This window comes from Peromyscus leucopus, chromosome 5 (assembly GCF_004664715.2).
Source record: "Peromyscus leucopus breed LL Stock chromosome 5, UCI_PerLeu_2.1, whole genome shotgun sequence".
Classification (NCBI taxonomy): domain Eukaryota; kingdom Metazoa; phylum Chordata; class Mammalia; order Rodentia; family Cricetidae; genus Peromyscus; species Peromyscus leucopus.
The window spans coordinates 56,376,205-56,398,078 of record NC_051067.1 but is presented as its reverse complement, the minus strand read 5'-3'; the positions used below and the strand labels follow the sequence as shown (position 1 = coordinate 56,398,078).

General features: G+C 38.3%; 1 protein-coding gene across 5 annotated transcripts; it reads left to right on the top strand.

Moving 5' to 3' along the window:
- The first annotated feature begins 565 nt into the window (after positions 1 to 565).
- LOC114708043 (aldo-keto reductase family 1 member C13-like) lies at positions 566 to 21,555 on the top strand. Of its 5 annotated transcripts, XM_037205958.1 has the most exons (11): positions 791 to 952; positions 3,303 to 3,335; positions 7,720 to 7,844; positions 10,483 to 10,650; positions 11,475 to 11,591; positions 12,427 to 12,504; positions 13,028 to 13,150; positions 16,050 to 16,159; positions 16,398 to 16,563; positions 20,067 to 20,149; positions 21,282 to 21,555. In XM_037205958.1, exons 3-11 carry the CDS (start codon positions 7,761 to 7,763, stop codon positions 21,322 to 21,324), a joined length of 972 nt encoding a protein of 323 aa, XP_037061853.1. In that variant the 5' UTR covers positions 791 to 952; positions 3,303 to 3,335; positions 7,720 to 7,760; the 3' UTR covers positions 21,325 to 21,555. The 5 variants fall into 5 exon arrangements, with proteins under 5 accessions (XP_037061854.1, XP_037061853.1, XP_028746869.1 ...); XM_037205959.1 differs by lacking the exons at positions 791 to 952; positions 3,303 to 3,335 and adding an exon at positions 566 to 587; XM_028891036.2 differs by lacking the exon at positions 3,303 to 3,335 and having other exon boundaries at positions 792 to 939.
- Positions 21,556 to 21,874: the final 319 nt, after the last annotated feature.

Genomic DNA, 21,874 nt, shown 5'->3' with positions numbered 1-21,874 from the left:
AGGAGTATATTCTATTTTATCCACCTCCACTCTCTGCATATCCCAATGGAGGACCCTGAGTTGTCTTAGCTAAAATGACCACTATTATGGTGTGAGGTATGTATAACTATGTACTGTGGTCAAATTGTGGTCCCTTACGGCTCCAATCCCTCCTGAAAGATGGTCTAATACATCATAAGTCTTTCTCCTGGGGACAATTTTGTCTTCTGGCTGCCCCTGAAATCTTAGCCTTTCCTCCTCCAAGTGCAAGATTCCTGGGAGAATTCTAACTTCTTGGGGTCCATTGTTTGAATAGTCTTTTAGCCCAGGAGAGACAAAAGCATCTCTGTAGAAATCCTAGGTCCTTTGGGGACTGTAACAATGGCTAATTGTTTCTTGTGTTGTGTGATCAAGTAGACACTTGATCATAACAAAAAGCTTTGAATATTAAGCACTCACAAACTTTAGGCAGGAGGTTAGCTCTGGGAAGGACTGACTCATGCCTGCACCCACAAATAGAACATAAATAACAGCAGGTGGTAGAAGCTGAGTCACCTTAAGCCGGCATGGTCAGGGGAGCATGCACAGTGAACTTTTTTATTTTATGGGTAATTAAAATCCTATACATATTTTGATCCTTCTCTATCTTAGATGGAAACCCAAGGAAAGTGGGCTCCTGAGGAAAGCAGGCCCCTTTCCTAGAAGTGCCTGCTCTGGAGGAGGGAAGGCAAGTGTTATGAAGGAAAGGAGAAATAGAAGTCCCTGGCTGCCAGGCCCCCAGTGCTGCTGCAGGGCTCAGCCTGCTCTTATTTTGAAGAGAATGCTTGCTTCCTGGTTCTCTACAGTGAAACTCTTGGCTGCTCTCCCTATGGTACTTTCTTCACTCTGGAATGCAGAAGAAGAAAGACTGGAGCTCCAGTTGAGAGCAGGGGGAGCCAGCGACCTCCTGCAGGACATCTGGTGCTCAGTACAGGTCCACTTTCTTTAGCTAAAGGGCTTGTGAGGCATTTTCCTCCTCCCTAGCCCACCTGTGGCAAGGACTCTGCTTCTGTTTGCCACCTGCATTTTCTCACTTCTTTCATGTCTCCTAAGGTACTGAAAAATTTCCCTCTTGTTACTTTTTCTGCTGCAAGAACCCCTTAGCTTAAATGGCTCTTCTCTCTCCACCTTCTCTTCTCTGCCACTGGCTTGCACGCCTGGTTTAATTGCCACTGCTACCCAGCCTGTCCCTTTCATTCTTTTCTTTAACCTGAAGACCTAAGGGCAACTGTCTCTGGCTTGTTGGTTGTGTGACCATTAGTGAAAACTTGGAATGGCCAAGGGCCTTGTCTTCCTCCTTCTCCTACAGTTTTTGCCCAGATGAAACCCATTTGTGCTTCCTCTCACATGTCCTGTAAAGAGTCCCCTGAGCGGGTTAGTCTGATGTTGCACTTGCCTATCTGGAGAAGTTGCACAACTTTATAGATACAGGATACAGATAGAGGATCTTTGTTCTGAGGGCTGCAGTATGGATGTCTTTTTAGCCAAGCAGCCTTCTTTAATATTCTTTTACTATGAAACCCTGGTATAACCTGGGAAAACATGATGACTGTTAATAGAGGGTGACCCTTACTTGTCCTCTTACCTTGTAGGGGGATCCTTGCCCCTGTTGCGTGGAGTCTTTGGGATGTCTTTAAAAAATATTTTGTTTAAATTATTATTATTGTTGTTGTTATTGTTATTATTACTACTACTACTATTGTGTCGTATGTGCATTTGCATGTGTATAATGTTTTCGGGGCACATATGTCATGGCATGCCCAGAGAGGTCCAAAGATAGTTTTGCAGATTGGCTTTCTGCTTCTACCTTTCTGGGGATCAATTGCAGGTTTTCAGACTTGTACAGAAAGTGCCTTTATCAGCCAAGCCACCTCACAGGTCCAAAGAAAATGTTTTCTTTATTTTTTCGCAATAGTGGGGATTGAGCGCAGGGCCCTGTACATATGAGGCGTGCACTATGCCACTGAGTCATGTTCTCAGCTTATGTGTATTCCTCAGAAAGCATATATGAACTCCTAAACAAAGCAGGGACTCTCTTTGACTGTTATTTGATGACAGGTACTATCTATGTTGTCAGGAAACCAGCAAGCTCAAACACCAGGTCTAATTGAAAAGCGGGGACCATAATCAACAGGGAGAAACTCTTTGATTACACAGACCTTAAGACAGAATTAGGCTGGTGGATGTCTGGGAGGACAGCCAAAGCCTGAAGGGAGAGAGTTGACAATGGTGGGCGTTGGAAAAGGATGACCCAGAGACTGGTCACTGTTCAGTCACAAGGGGAAAATTCCCTGGTGACCTCTAAAGGGACCCAGGACTGCCCCCAGGAGGCTAGACCATGCATAGGAAGTGTGCACATCCAACCATGGTGGGAGGATAGCCTGAGTGGAGAGGGACACCTCATCTGAGATGCTGCTTTTCTTTCTGATTCATGTTTCCTGTTTTTAGATGGGGAATCAGGCCCATCTCTATCTCATCAGATGTCGCTCCCCTGGGCTGCATCCTAAAGATCTGGGATAATTTTAACCCAGACACTCTCAAAAGGAGGCAGGATGTTTTCTTATGCAATGAAGTCTGGCTTTACTCCGAACTGGGGGTGGAAAGAATTGATCTCTGGATGGCAGCCTAAATCCAGATTCCGTACTACAGTTATTGACATGCTCTTAAGGGATGAAAAATGCAATGAGATTTCTTATGTTTAAGCTTTTTATGTTAATTACATCACTGTCCTCCTGCTTGATCGACTTTGCAGGTGAAAAAGAAAAAAAAAAGGGGAAAGTTTCCTTTGCCCACGTGAGCATCCTTAAAAGAGGACAACTCTAGCTTCTGCAAAAGCTGCAAATTCCAAGTATTTATTCATGTGAGATAGTCTGCTTTAGCACTTACAGACTTGAAAGTGATTCAAAAATTCTGCGGGGAATAAAATGTAGTACAATCTGTTCTTATTGCAACATGGAGATCATTAAACAATTTGAAATTTGAAAATGTCATGTGGTAGCCCTTCAACATCAAGTGTTCCCTCTCTGAAAGCCTTTCCTTATTTATGAGGGAGAGAGGTGATCACTCTGAGAGGAGAAAGGCCTGATTTCTTTTGCTTTTCAATGCCCATTTCCAATGTCTGGGCAAAGCTTTGCTTGTTAGGAGTAGGATAAGTGTCCTGGGTGCAGCCTGTTGTCATTCACCAGCTGATCTGTCCAGTAGGCACTAGTGGTATCTCTTTCCTCCATTGGTCCTCCATGAAAAAGTAACCATTTGCAATCTCTCATGGTCTTTCATTGGAACAGACACATTTTTGTGTCCCAAACTGCAATTGCAAGGTTAGCATACAAATGGTTTTGGCTCTCTGTGTGTTTTCTTTCATGCCTTTTATTGTTTGATAGTTCGCTGTTCAAGGTCCTTGGACACTCCTATCAAGGCCATCTTGCTAGAATGTAACATTCAGAAACTCTCAGAATCATATGAGACCAAGAAAAAATATGTAAAAATTTTTTAAAAAATTATCCAAGCAGAGATTGCAGCTGCCTAGGACTTACAACAGACAAGAGTCTTACACTTTAACAACATGTGAACAGGTACCCATAGGTTACCTGAAGCTATGAACATAATTTGGATTCAGTTCCCTTTGAATAAGTTGGTATATTTGTTTATGTTACTCTGTTTCAAGTTACGAAAGGGAATTAAACAGGAAGGGATCAGTGATTAGTAAGGAAAGGATGCAAGTCACAAAGTTTTGTGGAGGAGGGATTTATAGATAACATGTATATGATGGGTAAAGGTTATTAAAATTTCTAAGGTCAGAATTCAGTGCACTGGTATAAAGCCTGGCTTTAGTTCAGGGTAAAAATATCTGGTTTGTATCATTCATAAAGGCTCAGTTAGAGAAAAGTTTGTGTTTAATCAAGATAATTATACTGTCTGCCAAATTTGTTAAAAATCTGTTCTTGTCTAAACTGTGGGGGTCACAGAAAAGTTAGAGCTAGAAAAAGTCATGTCTCACTGTGTAAGATGGACAAAACTTCACTTGTGAGTGTTTAAAGTCAAAGTTTAAAGGCTTAGGCTATGAGTATGGGAGGTCAAAAGGATAGTCAGTGTTTTGGCCCTTACTTTCCAAAGTCAGCCAGAACACAGAGGGAAAAGTAACCCTTCTAAATGTTTTGCTTCTCTGGTAAGTTGCCGCTTCTGCTAATTGTAGAGGCCTTAGAATTCCAAATACTGAACTCTAAGTGGCACATATTCTGCTAGTATAGTCAAAGAAAAGAGAATATTCTCTGCACTTCTGTGGTAAGCCATATGGTCAGCAAGAATCTGACCCATTCCTTCAGATGGCACACTTGGTAGAAGAAAATAAACAAAACAAAACAAAAACCCTGAAAGTCCCTAAAAGTTAGCCTGATTTTTTTGGGGGGGGTGTTACTTATTTATTTTTATTTAATTAACATTTTGATTCATTTTACATACCAACCACAGCTCCTCCCCCTCCTGTCTCCCATCTATTGTCCTCTCCATCTACTCCTCCTTCTTTTCCATTCAGAACAGGGCAGGCCTCCCATGGGCTTGAACAAAGCATGGCACATCAAGTTGAGGCAGGACTGAGTCCCTTCCCCTGACCCCACTTCCATCAAGGTAATCCATCATGGGGAACAGGTTCTCAAATGACAGCTAAGCACCAGGGACAGGTCATGATCTCATTGCTAGGAGTCTTACAAACAGACCAAGCTACACAACTGTTACACACATGCAGAAGGCCTAGGTTGGTCCCATGCAGGCTCCCTAACTGTTTTAGCCTGCTTATTTATAAAGAGGGTAATTTTTTGACTCCCCATATGGTCTTAAATGCATAAAAACAACAACAGTAGTGATGGGTGATGTCATTCTGTATGCTGTGGAAATATGTTGCTTTGATTGGTTGATAAATAAAGCTGTTTGGCCTATGGCAAGGCAGCTTAGAGGCAGATAGAAAATCCAAATAGATAGAAAGGAAGGAGAAAGACAGAGCAGAGGAGATGCCACCAGCTGCCACCATGAGAAACAAGATGTAAAAGTGCCAGTAAGCCACAAGCCACATGGCAAAGTATAGATTTATAGAAACGGATTAATTTAAGATATATGAACTAGATAACAAGAAGCCTGCCATAGTTTAAAAATACTATTAGCCTGTGTGTGTTTATTTGGGGCCAAGCAGCTGTGGGACTGGCAGGCGACAGAGATTTGTCCTGACTGTGGGCCAGGCAGAACACAGGAAAACTTTCAGCTACACAGTAGTGCTATCTGTTCCAACTAAGATTCTGATTCTGACCTAGTGTAGCCAGGGAACCCCTGTGCCCCCAAACACATACAAAGACAGTCATTCAGATAACTGGTTTTAGTCAGAATAAAAGGGACAATATTCAAAAGGCTGTCAAACTCCAAGGAATTAATAACTGGATCCACAGCCAAGGATGAAACCTTATTTTCCAGAAAGACTCAGAATGAGAAGCAAGATAAGCACACCAGAGCAATGAACCAATTAACCACTTGTGATTTCTCTTCAAAGAGGCACCAAGGTTCAGATAAGCAGATCTATGGACCATGCACCATAGATCCTGCAATTGAAATTACTCTTATGGGAAGTGTCTTAATGACACATTCACTCTTACTTCTGACCTCACCTGATAAATCATTCCTTGACTCCCATAAAAATATTTCCAGATGTTTTTCTAACATTGCTCAAGCAGGTGTGGCCCTGATTAGCCTCTCATTCTCTATGATGTTGAACATTTTCAGTCCCTGCTCATCCTATAATGGGTGATCAAATTTGCTGGTTCCAGAACTTAACAGATTCGTTTTCAAATAGTTACGAAAAAATATTGTTCCACCTCTCCTCAACCAGATCCAGATACATCATAACTTACATGGACCAAGTGATACAAGTCTTCTTTAGGATTTTCAAGTAAAAAAAAAAATGTTTTCTTATACCAACAGTCTTCCACAACCCTTTTCTCATGGTTTGATTTTCGTCTTGTGTCTTTGACTCTTGTTCACTTAGCAACCTGGTACAACTCATATCTTCAAGACTACACACCCAAAACTTTAACTGATGGTGACCAAGTGATGCTAACCTTCAATCACGACAATCGCTTTCTTCTTTTAGAGTCCCTGAACTCCCTTCCTTGGAGGAATCTATGACCCCTCATCTAGATGTTCCTTATGACAATGCCCTCACCCAGCAAGAAATAGCCAGATGAGCCACTTCCCCTGTTCTCTGGAAGATTTCAAGAGGCTAATGTTGAGCAGGAGGTTAGCTGACCAATGGTCTCTCCAAATCAGGATATAGAGAGCAATAGGTGATCCCTGAGCCTTAGGTACAGGAGCTGTGCTCTAGATGTATCAGCTGGGACTGGGCTTCTCAAATGTGCATTTTGATTAGTGGTGATTTTTCTTTAATGGTCTGTGTCTGTCTCAAAGAGAAGTTTCTTTGATGAGGAATGAAGATTACACTTATCTTTGAGTATAAGAACAAATATTTAGAATGTAGGATTATAATGGCTTAATAAAGGGGTGGTTATAGGTTCTCCTCCAAAACCCATGACTTCCCTAGTCCTGGGTAGTTGGCTGGTTTCCAATACCAGGACTGATTTCCCCACTGTTGAGTGGGTCTTAAGTCCAGTTAGTCAGTTGTTTGTTATCACTGAAATATACATGCCACTACTGCACACTTACAATGACTGTACTGCGGTAGTGGTCATTTTAATTGGGACAATTCAGGGCTCTTGGTAGGTTGCGTAGATGGTGTAGGTGGATAGGATGTAACAATATTTGCTAGTGATCATTCTCACTGGGCCAGTGAAAGAGTTCCCTCCAAATAGGACCTAAGGGGCAACAAGCAGGAGTGGTTGATTCTACCTGAATAAGCTCAAACTGGCCTCAGGAGTTTTTTCACATGGGAATGTGTACCTGGTGCTGTTACCCTCTTGCTTAGTGAGCTTTTCAACTTTGGGGTTATTTAAACTCTATTCCTCACTTCTTAGACTGCATTTTGGGTAAAATCTAAAAGATGCTGGCTCTTTCCCTAAAAGTGCCTGCCCTACGGCAAATATAGGTGAAGAGGTAACAGAGAGGAGAGTGTGCCTATCGTAATCAAAGTCACTGTTGCCCAGCTTGGTCTGCTCTGATTTTGAAGTCTGTTCTTGTTTCCTTGTTTGCTAAAACCCAGTGCTAACCTGCTTGTTCAATTTGCTGTGCTGTATTTGATGTTTTCTCTTCTAGGAGCAAAGAACTAAGAGTGTTACTGAGCTCGAGACTAGGGGAGATTTGAAGCATGCCATAACCATAAGGGAATAGATTTCTATGTAGCAAACAATAAGTAATTGTTCTTTACCCTCTTGCAATAGCTTGAAGTAATTTATACAGTATAAAGAGAAATTTTACTAAAACAAATTATGATTATATAATGATTCACTACGGAATTATCTTTTATATATCTGTATGGTACCAAATGGCATGTGAAGTAGTGCTTTAAATTTCCTACCTCCCCTTTGCTATTGGTTAATTGTTAAACAGGTAATGTCACTGGTTAACCATTAGACAAGAAGAAGTACTGTTTAATCACTAATCAGAGAGTAATGCTGGTTAGCCATTGCATGAGGGTGGGGTCGTGGGGGTTGGTTACCTATTAGCCAGGAATTTGATGTATGGCCTCTATATATTCATGGTTCCACAAAGGCTTCAGGAGAATCAGAACTTAGTCAGAAGAGTGGAAAACAATGAGTTCCAAGCAGCAACACGTGAAACTAAATGATGGCCACTTCATTCCAGCACTGGGCTTTGGCACATATAAACCTGAAGAGGTAAGAACAGTGGTGCTGTGGTGGAGGGCTCAAGAGAAAATAGGCTAAGGGACAGTGGAGGAGATAAAGCTCTCAAGTCATCCATTTCCCATGTGACTCTGGGAGACTCACCTGGTTCTGTTTCTCTAGACGAGCTCTATTCTATGTACAAGAAAGAAGATGGTTTGACATAGCTCTGCGTCAAGATCTGATTATATAATCGTATGTCAATTGCTTCAGTGTTTCTTGGCTTGGCAGAAGAGATCAAAGTCACCAGTCCGGAACACTGTCAGCTCCTTGATTTGGAGGGAGGGAGGGTTCCTCTTTTTAGCAATTTGTTCCAAAGTCTTTCCCTCATACTAAAAAAATTCAAGACTAAAGGAAATCAGCATACTGAATGTTTGTGTAGCTGAGAAACATAGCAAATGTCCAAGGACTACTGCAGTTCTGTTTTGGGGGAGTGGTCAGTATTTTACAGTAAATGCTGTACATGGGTTAATTAAAACATCCAATACACCACTCTCAACTGTGGGGACTGAGTGGACACTGCCACAGTATGATGGTGAAAATGGTGTGAAGTGCTGATCTTTGCTAATGGACATTAGGTTTATAGCATATGATCCAGAAGGTTCTCTGAAATGAAGTGACCAAAGAGGGGAGTTTACAAACCTGGGAGGAATTTTGTATTTTAAAATCTTCTTTAGATCATGCAATTTTAAGATAAGTGAACTATTTTTTAATCTTTGAATGCAAATATTTCTCATCTGTAAGATTTACAAAGTTATTTATGAAGTGCCAATGGCCATATTGCTTGGGATACAATTTATCTTCTCGGAAATATCCCAGGAGCAAGAGTGAAGAAACATGATGGGACTTAATTACTTTGTAGGATAAAGTGGCAAAAAGAAAGGAAAGGCAATGGGTCTGGAGAGATGACTCAGTGGTTTAAGAGCATTTGCTGCTCTTGCAGGGTCCGGGATTTTGCTCCCAGCAGCCACATGACCCTTCACAACCATCAAAGACTCCAGTGCTAGTGATCTGACCCTCTCTTCTGTCCTCCACAGGCACTGCATGCATGTGTTGCACAGACATACATGCAGGCAAATCATTCTCACATAAAATTAATCTAAAAAAATCTAAAAAACAGTTAAGGAAAAGAAAGAGAAGACAAGAGACAAGATCACTACAGAAGCCTCAGCCTGAATAGCCCTGTAACTAGAAAACCTGGGCAGGCCTCAGGGCTCATTGCTAAGAGCCACCATTTCACTTGATTGTGAAAAGAATTTCTTTTTTCTTTTTTTTTTTTTAATTGTTCTGATATAGAGTCTTACTGTGTAGCCCTGGGCCTGGAATTTGCTATGTAGACAAGGCAGACCCTCAACTCAGAGATCCTTTTGTCTTTGTTTCAGGAGTGCTGGGATTAAAGTGTGTGTACCATGTCTGGTTCTGATGTTTTTAAAATATATGCAAAAGGAGTTTGATGTGATCCTCTACCCTTTAACATAGGACTCTTCATAGTATTATCCAAGTCTGGCAGAGTAGGCAATAATCTTAAATTTAAGTCTGGTTGTATTTTCACTAAACAAAGTAACTTTTGTTTTTAAGGACTGATAACCTGCCGGGCGGTGGTGGTGTACGCCTTTAATCCCAGCACTCGGGAGGCAGAGCCAGGCAGATCTCTGTGAGTTTGAAGCCAGCCTGGTCTATAGAGCGAGATCCAGGCACCAAAACTACACAGAGAAACCCTGTCTCGAAAAACAAAACAAAACAAAACAAAAAAAGGACTGATAGCCTAACATGAATAATCCCTTACAAAATGAGAAATAAGCAGCTTTTTATACAGATGAGATTTCCCATATAAAGTCACAATTTGATGCAGAAAAGAACACAACATTTCTTAGGAGTCTTCACTGGGAGAAGACTTATAATACTGCACTGAATTTGTATTTTTTCTCTGTTTTGTTCCAAGCACCTTTCTCGTGTGACCCCACTATATAAATTATAACAGGACTATTCCTATATGCTTAGTTCTGTAAGCCCTTTTAGGATAATCACTGAATTTGATGTCTGTTTGAGGTTCTCTGATGCAAATGATTGACCATTATTGCATAGGTGTGAAGAAGTTATGGGATGTGAAAACCTCATTATTATCCTGGAAGGGTTCAGTGAAAGTAAGCTGAGACCTATTACCTCAAAGATATGGGGAAAAGGCAATTCTTCTGAAATCACCCTCTGTGTCTGTGATCTCCACAGTTACTATTTGTGGATACTGTTAAGTTTTACAGGAGGTGAAATTTCAGTGGCCAGGAAACCAGTTTCTTGTGATGTCGTAAACTGATGTGAAAATGACATAAGAATATAAGATTCCTGGGGCTGGAGATGGCTCAGTGGTTAAGAGCACTGGCTGCTCTTCCAGAGGTCCTGAGTTCAATTCCCAGCAACCACATGGTGGCTCACAACCATCTGTAATGAGATCTGTCTGATGCCCTCTTCTGGCCTGCAGGCATACATGCAGACAGAACATTGTATACATAATAAATAAATCTTTAAAAAAAAAAAAAGAATATAAGATTCTTCCTTTTCTAGAGAACTATCCATTAGATCCACTTGAACTACCTCTCTTACGTGTCTTTAAATACTGCTTTTGGTTCCTCCTTAGGTTCCTGAAAATAAGCCCCTGGAGGCTATAAATTTAGCTATAGAGGCTGGGTTCCGCCATATCGATACTGCTTATGTGTATCAAACAGAAAAGGATGTAGGACAGGCTATTCGAAGCAAGATTGCAGCTGGCATTGTGAAGAGAGAAGACATATTCGTTGTTACAAAGGTATTGTGTGCATAATATTCAGGTGAACATATTAATTGAAATGTGATATAAACAAGTAAATACTTATTTGATTGGATAATTTATTAATTGATAAAATATACGCACTGGTACAACTTTTATTTACATATAATTCATAGATGAGGTCCAGCATGAAATGCAGAAAAAGATTATGACCTTTACCAATGTATCACTTTTAAAGTCCTTTACTTTTATGAGCTTCAGTTCAAAGCATTGCATTTTTTTTCCCATGGGCTGTAAATTCAAGTAAAACTATGAAATTGTGGTTTTCTGAATCTCTTTGATAGCTTTGTAAAATCTGTTATATTCCAAATACTATTTTTTACCTTTAAATATTGAAGAACAGTAAAAGAGAACTTTCATATGAAAGGTTAAAGTACATTTATTAGTGTCCATCACACATTAAAATGTCATCTGTTGCTTCTGTTCAATGATGTAAACAAAGGGATGCTAATTCCTCTCTAATACTAAGAATGGACCAAATAACTTCATTAATAACTGCTTTTGATCTCTGTGAGATATAATTCAGAGAATAAATATTATTAATAGATATTTTTATCTATTGAGTAAATAGAAGTTTTATCTTTTGAGAAATTTTCTTTTCTTTTTGAATGATTAAAAACAAACATGTAATCATGTTCATATGTGTAAGTCAGACTAGTGGAAGCCACAGAACAAAGGGAATTTTATGTTGTATGATTATAAGTTTCTATGTAGTAAAAATGTATCAGTATTAGATAAAATAAAACCTCCATATTTGGATAATTTACTAATCCAGTATTACTTCCTTTCTTTCATGTAAATAGCTTTGGTGCACTTTCTTTAGACCAGAGCTGGTTCGATCTAACTTGGAAAAATCATTGAAAAACCTTCAACTGGATTATGTTGACCTCTATATCATTCATTACCCAGTTCCAATGAAGGTAAGCAATTTGAATGATCAGACTTAATCAACTTTAACAGGACATGGTTATTATTTTTCTGGATGGTCAAGATAAAATACTATTATATTTTTCTGTAAACTCAATTTCTGCATTATGTAGTCTACTCAAAATAGATTTCACAAATTGCCATAAAATAGGAATCCAAAGCAATTGCTAGAATTATGGATTCGAAAAAAAATCTTCAAAAATGTCACTATTTATGCATTCCTTATATTACATTAGTAGGTATTTGAGTTTTATTACAGCATTTTATTTTCTTGTGTCATTGAGACAGTTCAAGATTCCTGATTATTACCTGCTTATAGCATCATTGAGTTTTCCACCATCAAAATTAGCTTTGCATATAATCTTGAATGGCCGGCCATCTTTAGTGGACATAGTTTCCTTTTGACCAAATAGATTCAGGTAAAAAAAGAATCACTGATTGTTTGGCCTGGGTCAGGAGTGAAATCCATTGCTAGTGAAGGTCAAAGTTGTATGTCTACTGAATTTCTCAGTGAAAGAGAAATATCTCACCAGAAGTATGAATAAGAAGTGACAAAATAATGGACATCAGCTAGAGGGCTACAGGCAGATACATGAGAATACCATTTAATAATAATAATAAATACATATGTAAAACTGCATTTATGTATTTTATATGAGACTAGTTCAACCATCTAAGAATACTTATAATTCCACATACAAATCACCTTGTAAATGTAAGTACGTAGAATGATGCTCCAATTAAAACACATTTAGTGTCCCATTTCTAGCTATTCCTATGAGATACTTGTGTTTAGTCAGATCATTGTAAAGACTGTTTCTATTACAGCCAGGGGAGGATCTGTTTCCAGAAGATGAACATGGGAAAACATTATTGGACACTGTGGATATCTGTGCCACATGGGAGGTGAGCAGTTGAAAGAGGGACAATGGAGGAGCTGAGAGAGGGAAGTCAGGTCATGCTTGAGAAAATGGGGTATATGCCTCTGTGTGTAGAAATTCATTATGTTTATATAGTGTGTTACTGGAGTGAAGGGGAGCCATGCATTACTACAGTGTAATAAAGGGAAATGAAGGGGTACTCCGGATGACAGAAATGACTGTATTTTGCCAGCATATGTAGTGTGAAAATCTCTGCTTCTTATTGAGGACACACTAAGTGAATTCCTTTATGGCTGTCACTTTCTTCCTCTATCGTCTTCATTCTTTTGGTTTCTTCATATTCAGTTTCAGTGATCATCTGGGCAGTGTCTCCCTAGAGCCTCCTTTTCAGTGTTAGTGTGATAGTGATCAAACTAAGGGTCTTTCACACACTGGCAAGTGCTCTGCCATTGAGCTATATGTTCAGAGGTAGATGGTGTACTCTTAACTGTTCCATCCTGCATTTGTTTTAATGTAAATATGACTCTTCACAACTCTTTCATTTCTAGGCCATGGAGAAGTGTAAGGATGAAGGATTGGTCAAGTCCATTGGGGTGTCCAACTTTAATAGCAGGCAGCTGGAGAAAATCCTGAATAAGCCTGGGCTTAAGTACAAGCCTGTCTGTAACCAGGTGAGAAACTTCACACTTCTCTCCATCTCGCACACATTTTCTTGTTTCTGTTCTGATGCCTCCAGTCCATTTGCTCCTTCCTCAGTTCATCTTATTTTCATGGAAAAGAAGATTCTAAGAGCAGTGTCACTGTAGCAAAGGATACTTTAAGATTCTACAATTCAATTTTGGACTATTAAATTTTGCGAAAATGAGGCCGTACCATAGGGTCCAACTGGTACACACTGTGGAGATTTAAAGGTCCAGGAAGCAGATGTCATTAGTAGTATTTTAGGATCAAAGTAGACTTATCTATGAGCTGGGAAAAATGTAATGTATCAGACAAATGAAGGTGCTGGCAAATGGACTGATTTATAGTGAGAAGTCCAGAAAAACATGAAATGAGCAGGAAAAGGAAAGAATGAAAATGAGAGAGGTGAGTGGGCATGGCAGTTTTGGAGATAAAGGAATTACTCCTTCCTTTTGGTATATCTGGTCTTGGGATTTTGAAACAGAGACATAGCTGAAATTTCGGACTTGAAAATTTAGACTAGAATTCTAAAAACCATGTACATTTCACTGATTGCCTGTTTATGGTGATATTAGTGTTGGATAAAATCCACACTCAGGGACTATATGCAGAACATACAGCTGATTCTGTGTCGAAAACCTCCTGGTGAGCTTTTCTTTTCTTCCTCCTCTCCTAAAAGTAACTTAAATGCATATATTCTGTGAGTGGTCCTTTGTTCTTTATTATAATCTAACACATTCTCATCATGTAGCAAATATTGTTGTCTGGAAACAGTAGTGAACCGGCTACTATGATAGCAAAGAAGAGACTGGCAGACAGTTAAAGTATTTCACTATAGACCAGAATAAGGAAAGCATCTTATTGGGTGCACAAGAATAGGGCAGTGTGCTGGACATAACAGAAGCATTGCCTGCCACCGGCCCCACCACCATTCCACTGCACTCTCTGTTGGAAGGCCTTGCTGCCTGGTCAGAGGTTGCAGTCTATCATGGCCTGGCAGCTTTTTCCAAAAGCTTGGCACACAGAGACCCTCTCCCTCCCCAGTGAAACTTTATATCTGCCCTTATCTGGATAATGTCTCTGGGTCCAGAGTGCTGACCTTATCTAAAAGTTGTCTCTAAGCCAGATGCCTGATTTATTTTTAGCTTGACCTTGGCACAGATTCCTGCTAGAAGACTTGTGCTAGAAGCTCTGCTATAGGACCCTACTGCCACATATGAAGCCTTGAGATAGGAGTGTGCCATTTAATGCAAATTAGGGTTTGTCCCCAAACTTCCCAATCCTATATATTCCTTATAGTTTGGGATAAAGTTGAGCTGATTTGTTGAAGTCTGTCTCCCAAGGGGCTGTCTCCTTCATATCCACAGTTGACCTAACCGTGTTCCCGGCTTCTACTCCCTCCATCCTCATGGACCAATGCAGCCAATGATCTTGAAGAAGCAGCAGAACTGCACCTCTCTATCCCTTCCTCTTCCTTCTTCGTTGCCTAAGAAGTTTGTCTCTACTTTGAAGTCATCTGTACATATAGGATTTCATGTATCCACAAGGTCTAGGGCTCACAAATGAGAGAAAAAGTGAGGTGCTTGTCTTTTAGAAATTAATTTACTTATTGTGATTATCTCCAATGCATTAATTTCTCTGCAAACAGTTTAACTTTATACATTTTTATAGCTAAAAGCTTCAATTGTGCTTAGAAATCACCTTGCTCCATCCTTTCCTCTGTTTGTGGGTTGCTGTGTTGGTTCCCTAACTTAGCTATCATGAACTGGTCTGCTGTTAGCAGCCTTCTTCCCACAGAAAATACAATTTTGGGTCATTAAGTCTTTATATAATAACACAAAATTGTGACTTTCCAGTATAAATATTCAATATTTATGTAGACTTGGTATTAATTTTCTCAAAAATTTCTTATCATAATTTTCATCAAACATCTTGAATAATTGATAGGCTGATGCAGACTATTTCTGCTTCTTACCTAACTTATATCTCAAAACAGTGAGGTTGTCACCTGGACAAATATACCCATATAGGGTATATCTCCACATATATGTAATATTTTCTTTAATTTTCAAAATTACATTCATGTGTGTGTGCATGAATGTATGCTTCTCTCTCTCTCTCTCTCTCTCTGTGTGTGTGTGTGTGTGTGTGTGTGTGTTATGATGCATATGTGGAGGAGGACAGGAGATTACTTGTGAGTTTCATGGAGCAAACTCAAGTCTGGCTGGGCAATAAGTGTTTTAACTCACTGAGCCATCTCACTGATCCTATTTCTGCAACATTCTTATGAAGTTGCTCAAAGTAGTTTCTTTGAGTGTTCACCCTCAGAGAGCTCAGAAAATATGTCCCAATAATGACGATGTTATTAGACATTGTCAGACTTATATTTAGAGAAATTAACAACAATTCTCTTACTGAATTTGAACCTGTCTATATTTAAATTTACCAATGATTTCTGGAAACGTCTTCAAGCCAACACTATGTTTTCTCTTTGTAATGCAAAATGGAATTTAAACTTCAAGATCTGGTTCATAATTATTTTTGTGTATCTTTTAGTAATATAGATGTGAAATTAAGTTTTAAAGACACAGATTAAATTATATTGATAGTCTAAGTATGTTACATTTTTTTTTTTTGGTTTTTTGAGACAGGGTTTTTCTGTGTAGTTTTGGTGCCTGTCCTGGATCTCGATCTGTAGACCAGGCTGGCCTCAAACTCACAGAGATCCACCTGGATCTTCCTCCTGAGTGCTGGGATTAAAGGTGTGGGCCATCACCGCCTGGCTTGTTACATTTTCTTATTGAAGTACTTATCTTTAGTGATACTCTTTTACATGAGCATTAGCATCTCACATAATCAGATATCATCTTTCTGTCTGTCCATCTATAGGTGGAATGCCATCTTTACCTGAACCAGAGCAAGCTGTTGAACTACTGCAAGTCAAAGGACATTGTTCTAGTTGCCTACTGTGCTCTTGGATCTCAGCGGCCTAAGCGATGGTAAGGACAGTAGGGAGTTTACTTCAAACAGCAGTACTGGTGAAATCTTTTCAATACCTTAAACTCACTTATCAGAAACTCATTTTGAACTTGCTCAGGGATAGAGGAGAATTTGCATGTTTGACATCTTGGTGATGGAAATGTTGCTGGTCCAAGGACTCTTTTGAAGACCCCTGGTTTTGAAGCCTCCGAACAATTCTCAGCTTTTGAAACTAAAAATATCTGCCTTTATTTCCAGGGTGGACCCAAACTCCCCAGTTCTCTTGAATGATCCAGTTCTTTGTGACATGGCGAAAAAACACAAGCGAAGTCCAGCCCAAATTGCTCTTCGTTACCATCTTCAACGTGGAATTGTGGTCCTTGCCCAGAGTTACAAAGAGAATGAGATAAAAGAGAACTTACAGGTGACCAAGGAGGCTGTGGGCATCAGGACTCTTACACATTATCTCTCTTCTATTTTCTAATTTGAAATATCTCAGGGAATTTTTTGGATAAGTCAATCTCCCTATCATTTCCTACTCATGTGAGATTTCAGTTGCTTTCAGAAATGTTTTGTTCTATTCTACAATACAATCGACAACTTAGCTTAACAAAATTAGATTTAGAGAGAGCACAGAAATTGAGAATTGAGAATTAAGTCAGCCATGCACTTTGAACATCTTTGCAATGGATCTTTTCATTGTCAGATGACATGAGAGTTTAAGTTTGGGCAGATATTTTCATATGATAAATTTTTGTGGCTTTATTTTGCATTTGACTTGCATATTCACATATTTTATTTTATTTTTGTTTATTAATTTTTGTTCATGTGTATAGATGTTTTGGCTGCATACATGTATGTGCCATGTGTGTGCACCATATACATGCCTAGTACCTGTACAGGCCAGAAAAGGGTGTCACATGCCCTGGAACTGGATTTGTGGATGATTGTGAGCTGCCCTGAGGGTCCTGGGGTTCTAATCTGCTCTGGAAGAGCAGCTAGTGTCTGAACCACTGAGCCATTGCCAGCATCATGCTCACATATTTTAATATGGATGTATTTATTTCTTTTGAGTTGCTTTACAGGCTAAATGCATATTCTTTTCTTGAGACTTACCTATGTTGATGATCTTCTCTTTTCAACTACAAGAACTTTGTTATACCATTACCTACAACAGTTGAAAAAATGAACCAGCCCCAACCTAGTGCTTTAATATGAAGATTATTTGTTTAGTTCATTATTCTATGATTTTACAGTTTTCTAGGGTTCTCCCAGAACACTGAGGCATCTGTCTACCTTGAGTTTACTCAAGTATGTGCACAGAACTGTTGTGTGTGTGTTTGCAAGTGATGAGGTCCATCTGTCTCAGGATATAGGTGATCTCTTGCCTGATGTTCTTTAGCTTCAGACAGTGTTCATTCTCTAGCCAATTGGCATAGTCTTAGTTCCTCACATATTCTTCTTTTAATTTGTTGAGTAGATATTTGCAAAGACTTTAAACCTAGGCAAATGATTATCTGTCATTTATTCTGCTAAGTTAAGAGCTGGGAGATGGCTCAGCAGTTAAAGCTCTTGCCAAGCAAATGTGGATCAGTAGAACTCATAAAATTCCAGGTGGAAGTGGTGCCCCCCTCTAATTCCAACTTTTCAGGCAGAGATAAAGGATCCCTAGAGAAGGCTCACTAGTGAAAATAGCCATATTGGTGAGCTCTGGGTCTAATGGAGAGATCCTGCCTCAGTAAATAGGTACAAGAGCCATGAGGATGAAGCCTGGTATGAACCTCAGCCTTTCACATGCCACACACACATGTGAGCACCTACATGAAAAACACACATGCATGCCATGCATACACACATGGAAGTAGCAAAAGGATAAAAGCAGCTAAGATTAAAGGAGTGGGAATATGGACCTGCCTGTTGGTAGAAGTAGGTGCATACTTGCATGGGGTGTGGAGACTGGGAAATATAAGTTGCAATTAATTTCCTGCATTTATATCTTCTTCATATAAATTACTGTGCAAATTCAGATACATTTACTCTATCCTAAATTCTGCTGTGTTTTCATTCTCCCTCCCTCCATCCCTCACTCTCTCTTCCTTTGTCTATTTTCATGAGCAGAAATTTCTCTTTATTGTGTTTCTTGATTCCTTTACTTTGTGGTTAAATGTCATATCCTTTTCCTTATTTGGAAAAGAACATCATATGCCATATATATATATATATATAATTTCAAAAGTGTTACATTATTTCTTCCCAAACTCTAATTGAAGTACAGTTTCTGAAATAATGTAAAATAAAAATTGAAAGAACACTTAATAATGTTCTAAGTGGCTATGTGGTATTGCCAGCAAGAATAATCATATTCATGGATTCTCTTTGTCTTATTTATACTCACCCCTTTTCAAAATATGACAAATTACCTTGCCTCAAATGGCCACTTAAACAAGACCTGGATAAAGACAATGTCAATAGACACTCCTACTTGTAAGGCAGAAATCTCATAGGGGATCATAATTAGATAAAGAACTATAAACGATTAAAGAATTCTAAGAGCCTAAGATCTGAAGAATTGGTCTTCCTTAGGATGGGCTCCTTTTTTATCCAATACCAACTGGCTTGCCATGAAATCATAAACATACAAACAACACTAAACAGATTCATCAGGCTGAATTTGTGTGTGTGTGTGTGTGTGTGTGTGTGTGTAGAATAATTTAACAAAAGAGACCATGAATTTGGCAGAGAGTTAACAAGGAGACATGTGAAAGTTTGAGAGAGGAAAGCAAAGGGTGGGAGGATGATATAATTATATTTTAATAAAAAATAAAAATATGATTTTCTGAACAGATAATACTTACATATGTAAGAATTTCATAACATATTATTGCTTACTTTGATTACATCTTTTGGTGCTTAAATATCTAAACATTAAACTTGTCCATAAATTGAGGAAGAACTGAAGTTTTGAAATATTAAGAATTTTAATATGTGCCTACATGGGAATTTACAATTTTAGGTGGACTTTTAGTATATTAATAACTTTCTTAGTTTTTTCTATTAATGTATTTGCATATATTATCAATATTATATATTGATAGAGAAGTAGTGCTACTTATCATCTTTTAATAATATATTCTTTGCCTTTTTGTTAGTTTTCAAATATGTAGGTTTGCTCAGTGCTTTTTACTAGATGGATCAGTCGCTCAATTTTGACACTTTAAGTTTTTCTCCTTCCTCTCTGCCTCCCTCCCTCTCTGCCTCCCTCTCTCCCTGCCTCCCTCTCTCCCTTCCTTCCTCCGTCCCTGCCTCCCTCCCTGTTCCCTTACTCCTTCCCTTCATCTCATCCTCTCTCCTTCTCCCCCTCCTTCTCTACCCACTTCCCCTCCTTCTATTTATTTATCACCATTTTTGGAGAAATAACAAAGGATTTGATGATCTATTTGTTCACTATTTTAGAAATTACTAAAAATTGTTTTTATGTAAACTAACCCAGTGCCAGCCATTTAAATCTTCTTCAAGTCAAATTCTTTCTTTATTGGAAATGATGAAATTAACCCTTGAATAATTCTTGACTTAAATTGTGTTGCAAAGAATGGTTCCTATTCATGTAAATATTAAAATTAAATGGTTCAGAAATTTACTCTAGATTGTTTGGAAACTACCACGTTGGTCTTTGAATAACATCAGGTTTATATCTGCTGCAGGTCCTTTGATATATTATACTGCTTCAACATATCTCAAAAGTGATTTCCTTTAACTTTTATCTGACACCCATTGACCACTTGAGTATCTTGCTTGACATCTAATACCTTTCAGAAGTTTTTTTTAGGTATATTAAAAAGTTGCCTTTAAAGAATAAAATGGGATTCACTTGGGTTTTAAAAATTTGCAAATCGGTAGTGTCCTAAAATGTTTCTAATTGTTCAATAGGTACTTGAATTTGAGCTACCATCGGAGGATATGAAAATCCTAGATAGCTTGAACAGAAATTTAAGATATGCACCTGCTCCATTGTAAGTCACTCTTATAAATGTGTCACAATTTATCTTACCTTCTGTGTTTTCCTTTTCAGTGAATGTTTGTTCAGAAACCTATCACTTAATTAGTTTATTGAAAGCTGCCATTAAGACTGTTATTTTAACTTTTATTTTTCTTGTTTCTGAGTTATGAATATCTCAATATTGTAAATAAAGTTTATGCAGAAAGAGATTTAACACCAAGGGAAAACTAGGGAAAAAGTTCCATCACTGATGTAATTGATAGCTTTTAGCAATCTTTATTCTTCCTTATTGCTCAATGATTATATAATTTTATATTTCATACATATTTCAAATAAAGACAAACTAGGGACACATGGTCTCTTTTATCTGTGGAGATTTTAATTCATAATGGAAGTAAATATAATAATTTTTAAAAGACTGGCATGTACATTATCATTACTAATAGAGTATTTTATTAATAGAGTGAATTGAAGGATAAAGATGAGACATAATACATGTTAGAGAGTGGCAAGCATTTAGTAATTCTTGCCACCTATTAAATATTTTAGTAAGTAATAATTTTGTCATTTTATATTTTGCAATGGTGCTAAACTATAGAGATCTACAAATTATATGTTGAGTTTAATCTTTAGACATAGAAATCTATCTTATTAGAGACATTATCTGAATGTAACACATTATGTCTCATGTGATGATTAGTGCATAAATAATACACAAATTAAATTGCAAGAAAATTAGTACCTATTAAGCTGTATTCTCCACATTATTTTGTGATTATCAATGATTAGACCTCCATTAAATATGACATTAAGTTTCTGATTTTATTGAGAGACTGAAATGATACATAATCTTTCCTCCTGTGCTTTGACAGACTGACTATAGAAGTAAAAGGAAAGTACATGTATCAGTGTCTGTTTCTGTGTTTTCCTTCTCTAGGCAAGAGAATTTAATTTAAAAAATTCAGTCATACTTTTTAAAAAACATTTCCTTCATAGTCAAGTTTAAAAAAATGAAACAGCAGATTCTACAACCATCCAGGAAAATTAAGTAGTCAAGTCTAAAGGTAGCATCATAGATATCTGCCTTTACTACCATAGAAATGAACCCAAGCAGTAATATTTTATATTTTTCTTTTCTATTTTAGTGGCGAGGGCCACCCAGAATATCCCTTTTCTGATGAATTTTAATGTGGTGGCCTGTGTCATGACTTCTATCTCAAGTCTCAACGTACCTCTATATGGATAATGATGTGGGCAACATCCGAGATACTGTTGATTGAACATATCTCATTTCTGCTCAATCTGAACTGCTTAACAACTCAACTTCAGCTAGTCGTGTCCATCAGTCCACCATAATTCATTACATTTTCATTATGCTTTGAAATAATGCTAATGTTTCCTATAAAAGGTCTTTCTTTATTACTGTGTGTGTTTCTTTCCTCATTTGTTTTCTTTTGAGTCTTTGAGACCAAAAATTAACTTCTGTGGAAGTCTGGGGGTAGAGTTTAGGAAGTGATAATTTAAGGGGTTATAGTGGGTGGAGACCTTCTGCTCTAGCAAAGTTACAGGTAGCAGTTATTTGGGAGAATGGTCAACTGTCCTGTAAGCCCCAAAGAAAACACACTGCATGTGGTTCATGGTTCTCAGTCTGGAAAGTGAGGTGTTCTTGCAAAGACTGACCAACAGTGCCAGGGATCCCTAACAGCATCTAAATACCAGAGCCCTAGGAATGGTGAAT

Excerpts from the sequence above, each read along its gene's own strand:
- LOC114708043 (XM_037205959.1), top strand. The coding sequence starts at position 7,761 with ATGAGTTCCAAGCAGCAACACGTGAAACTAAATGATGGCCACTTCATT. Across the intron at positions 7,845-10,482 it reads GCACATATAAACCTGAAGAG|GTTCCTGAAAATAAGCCCCT; the intron begins GTAAGAACAGTG and ends GTTCCTCCTTAG. Across the intron at positions 16,160-16,397 it reads TCTCAGCGGCCTAAGCGATG|GGTGGACCCAAACTCCCCAG; the intron begins GTAAGGACAGTA and ends CTTTATTTCCAG.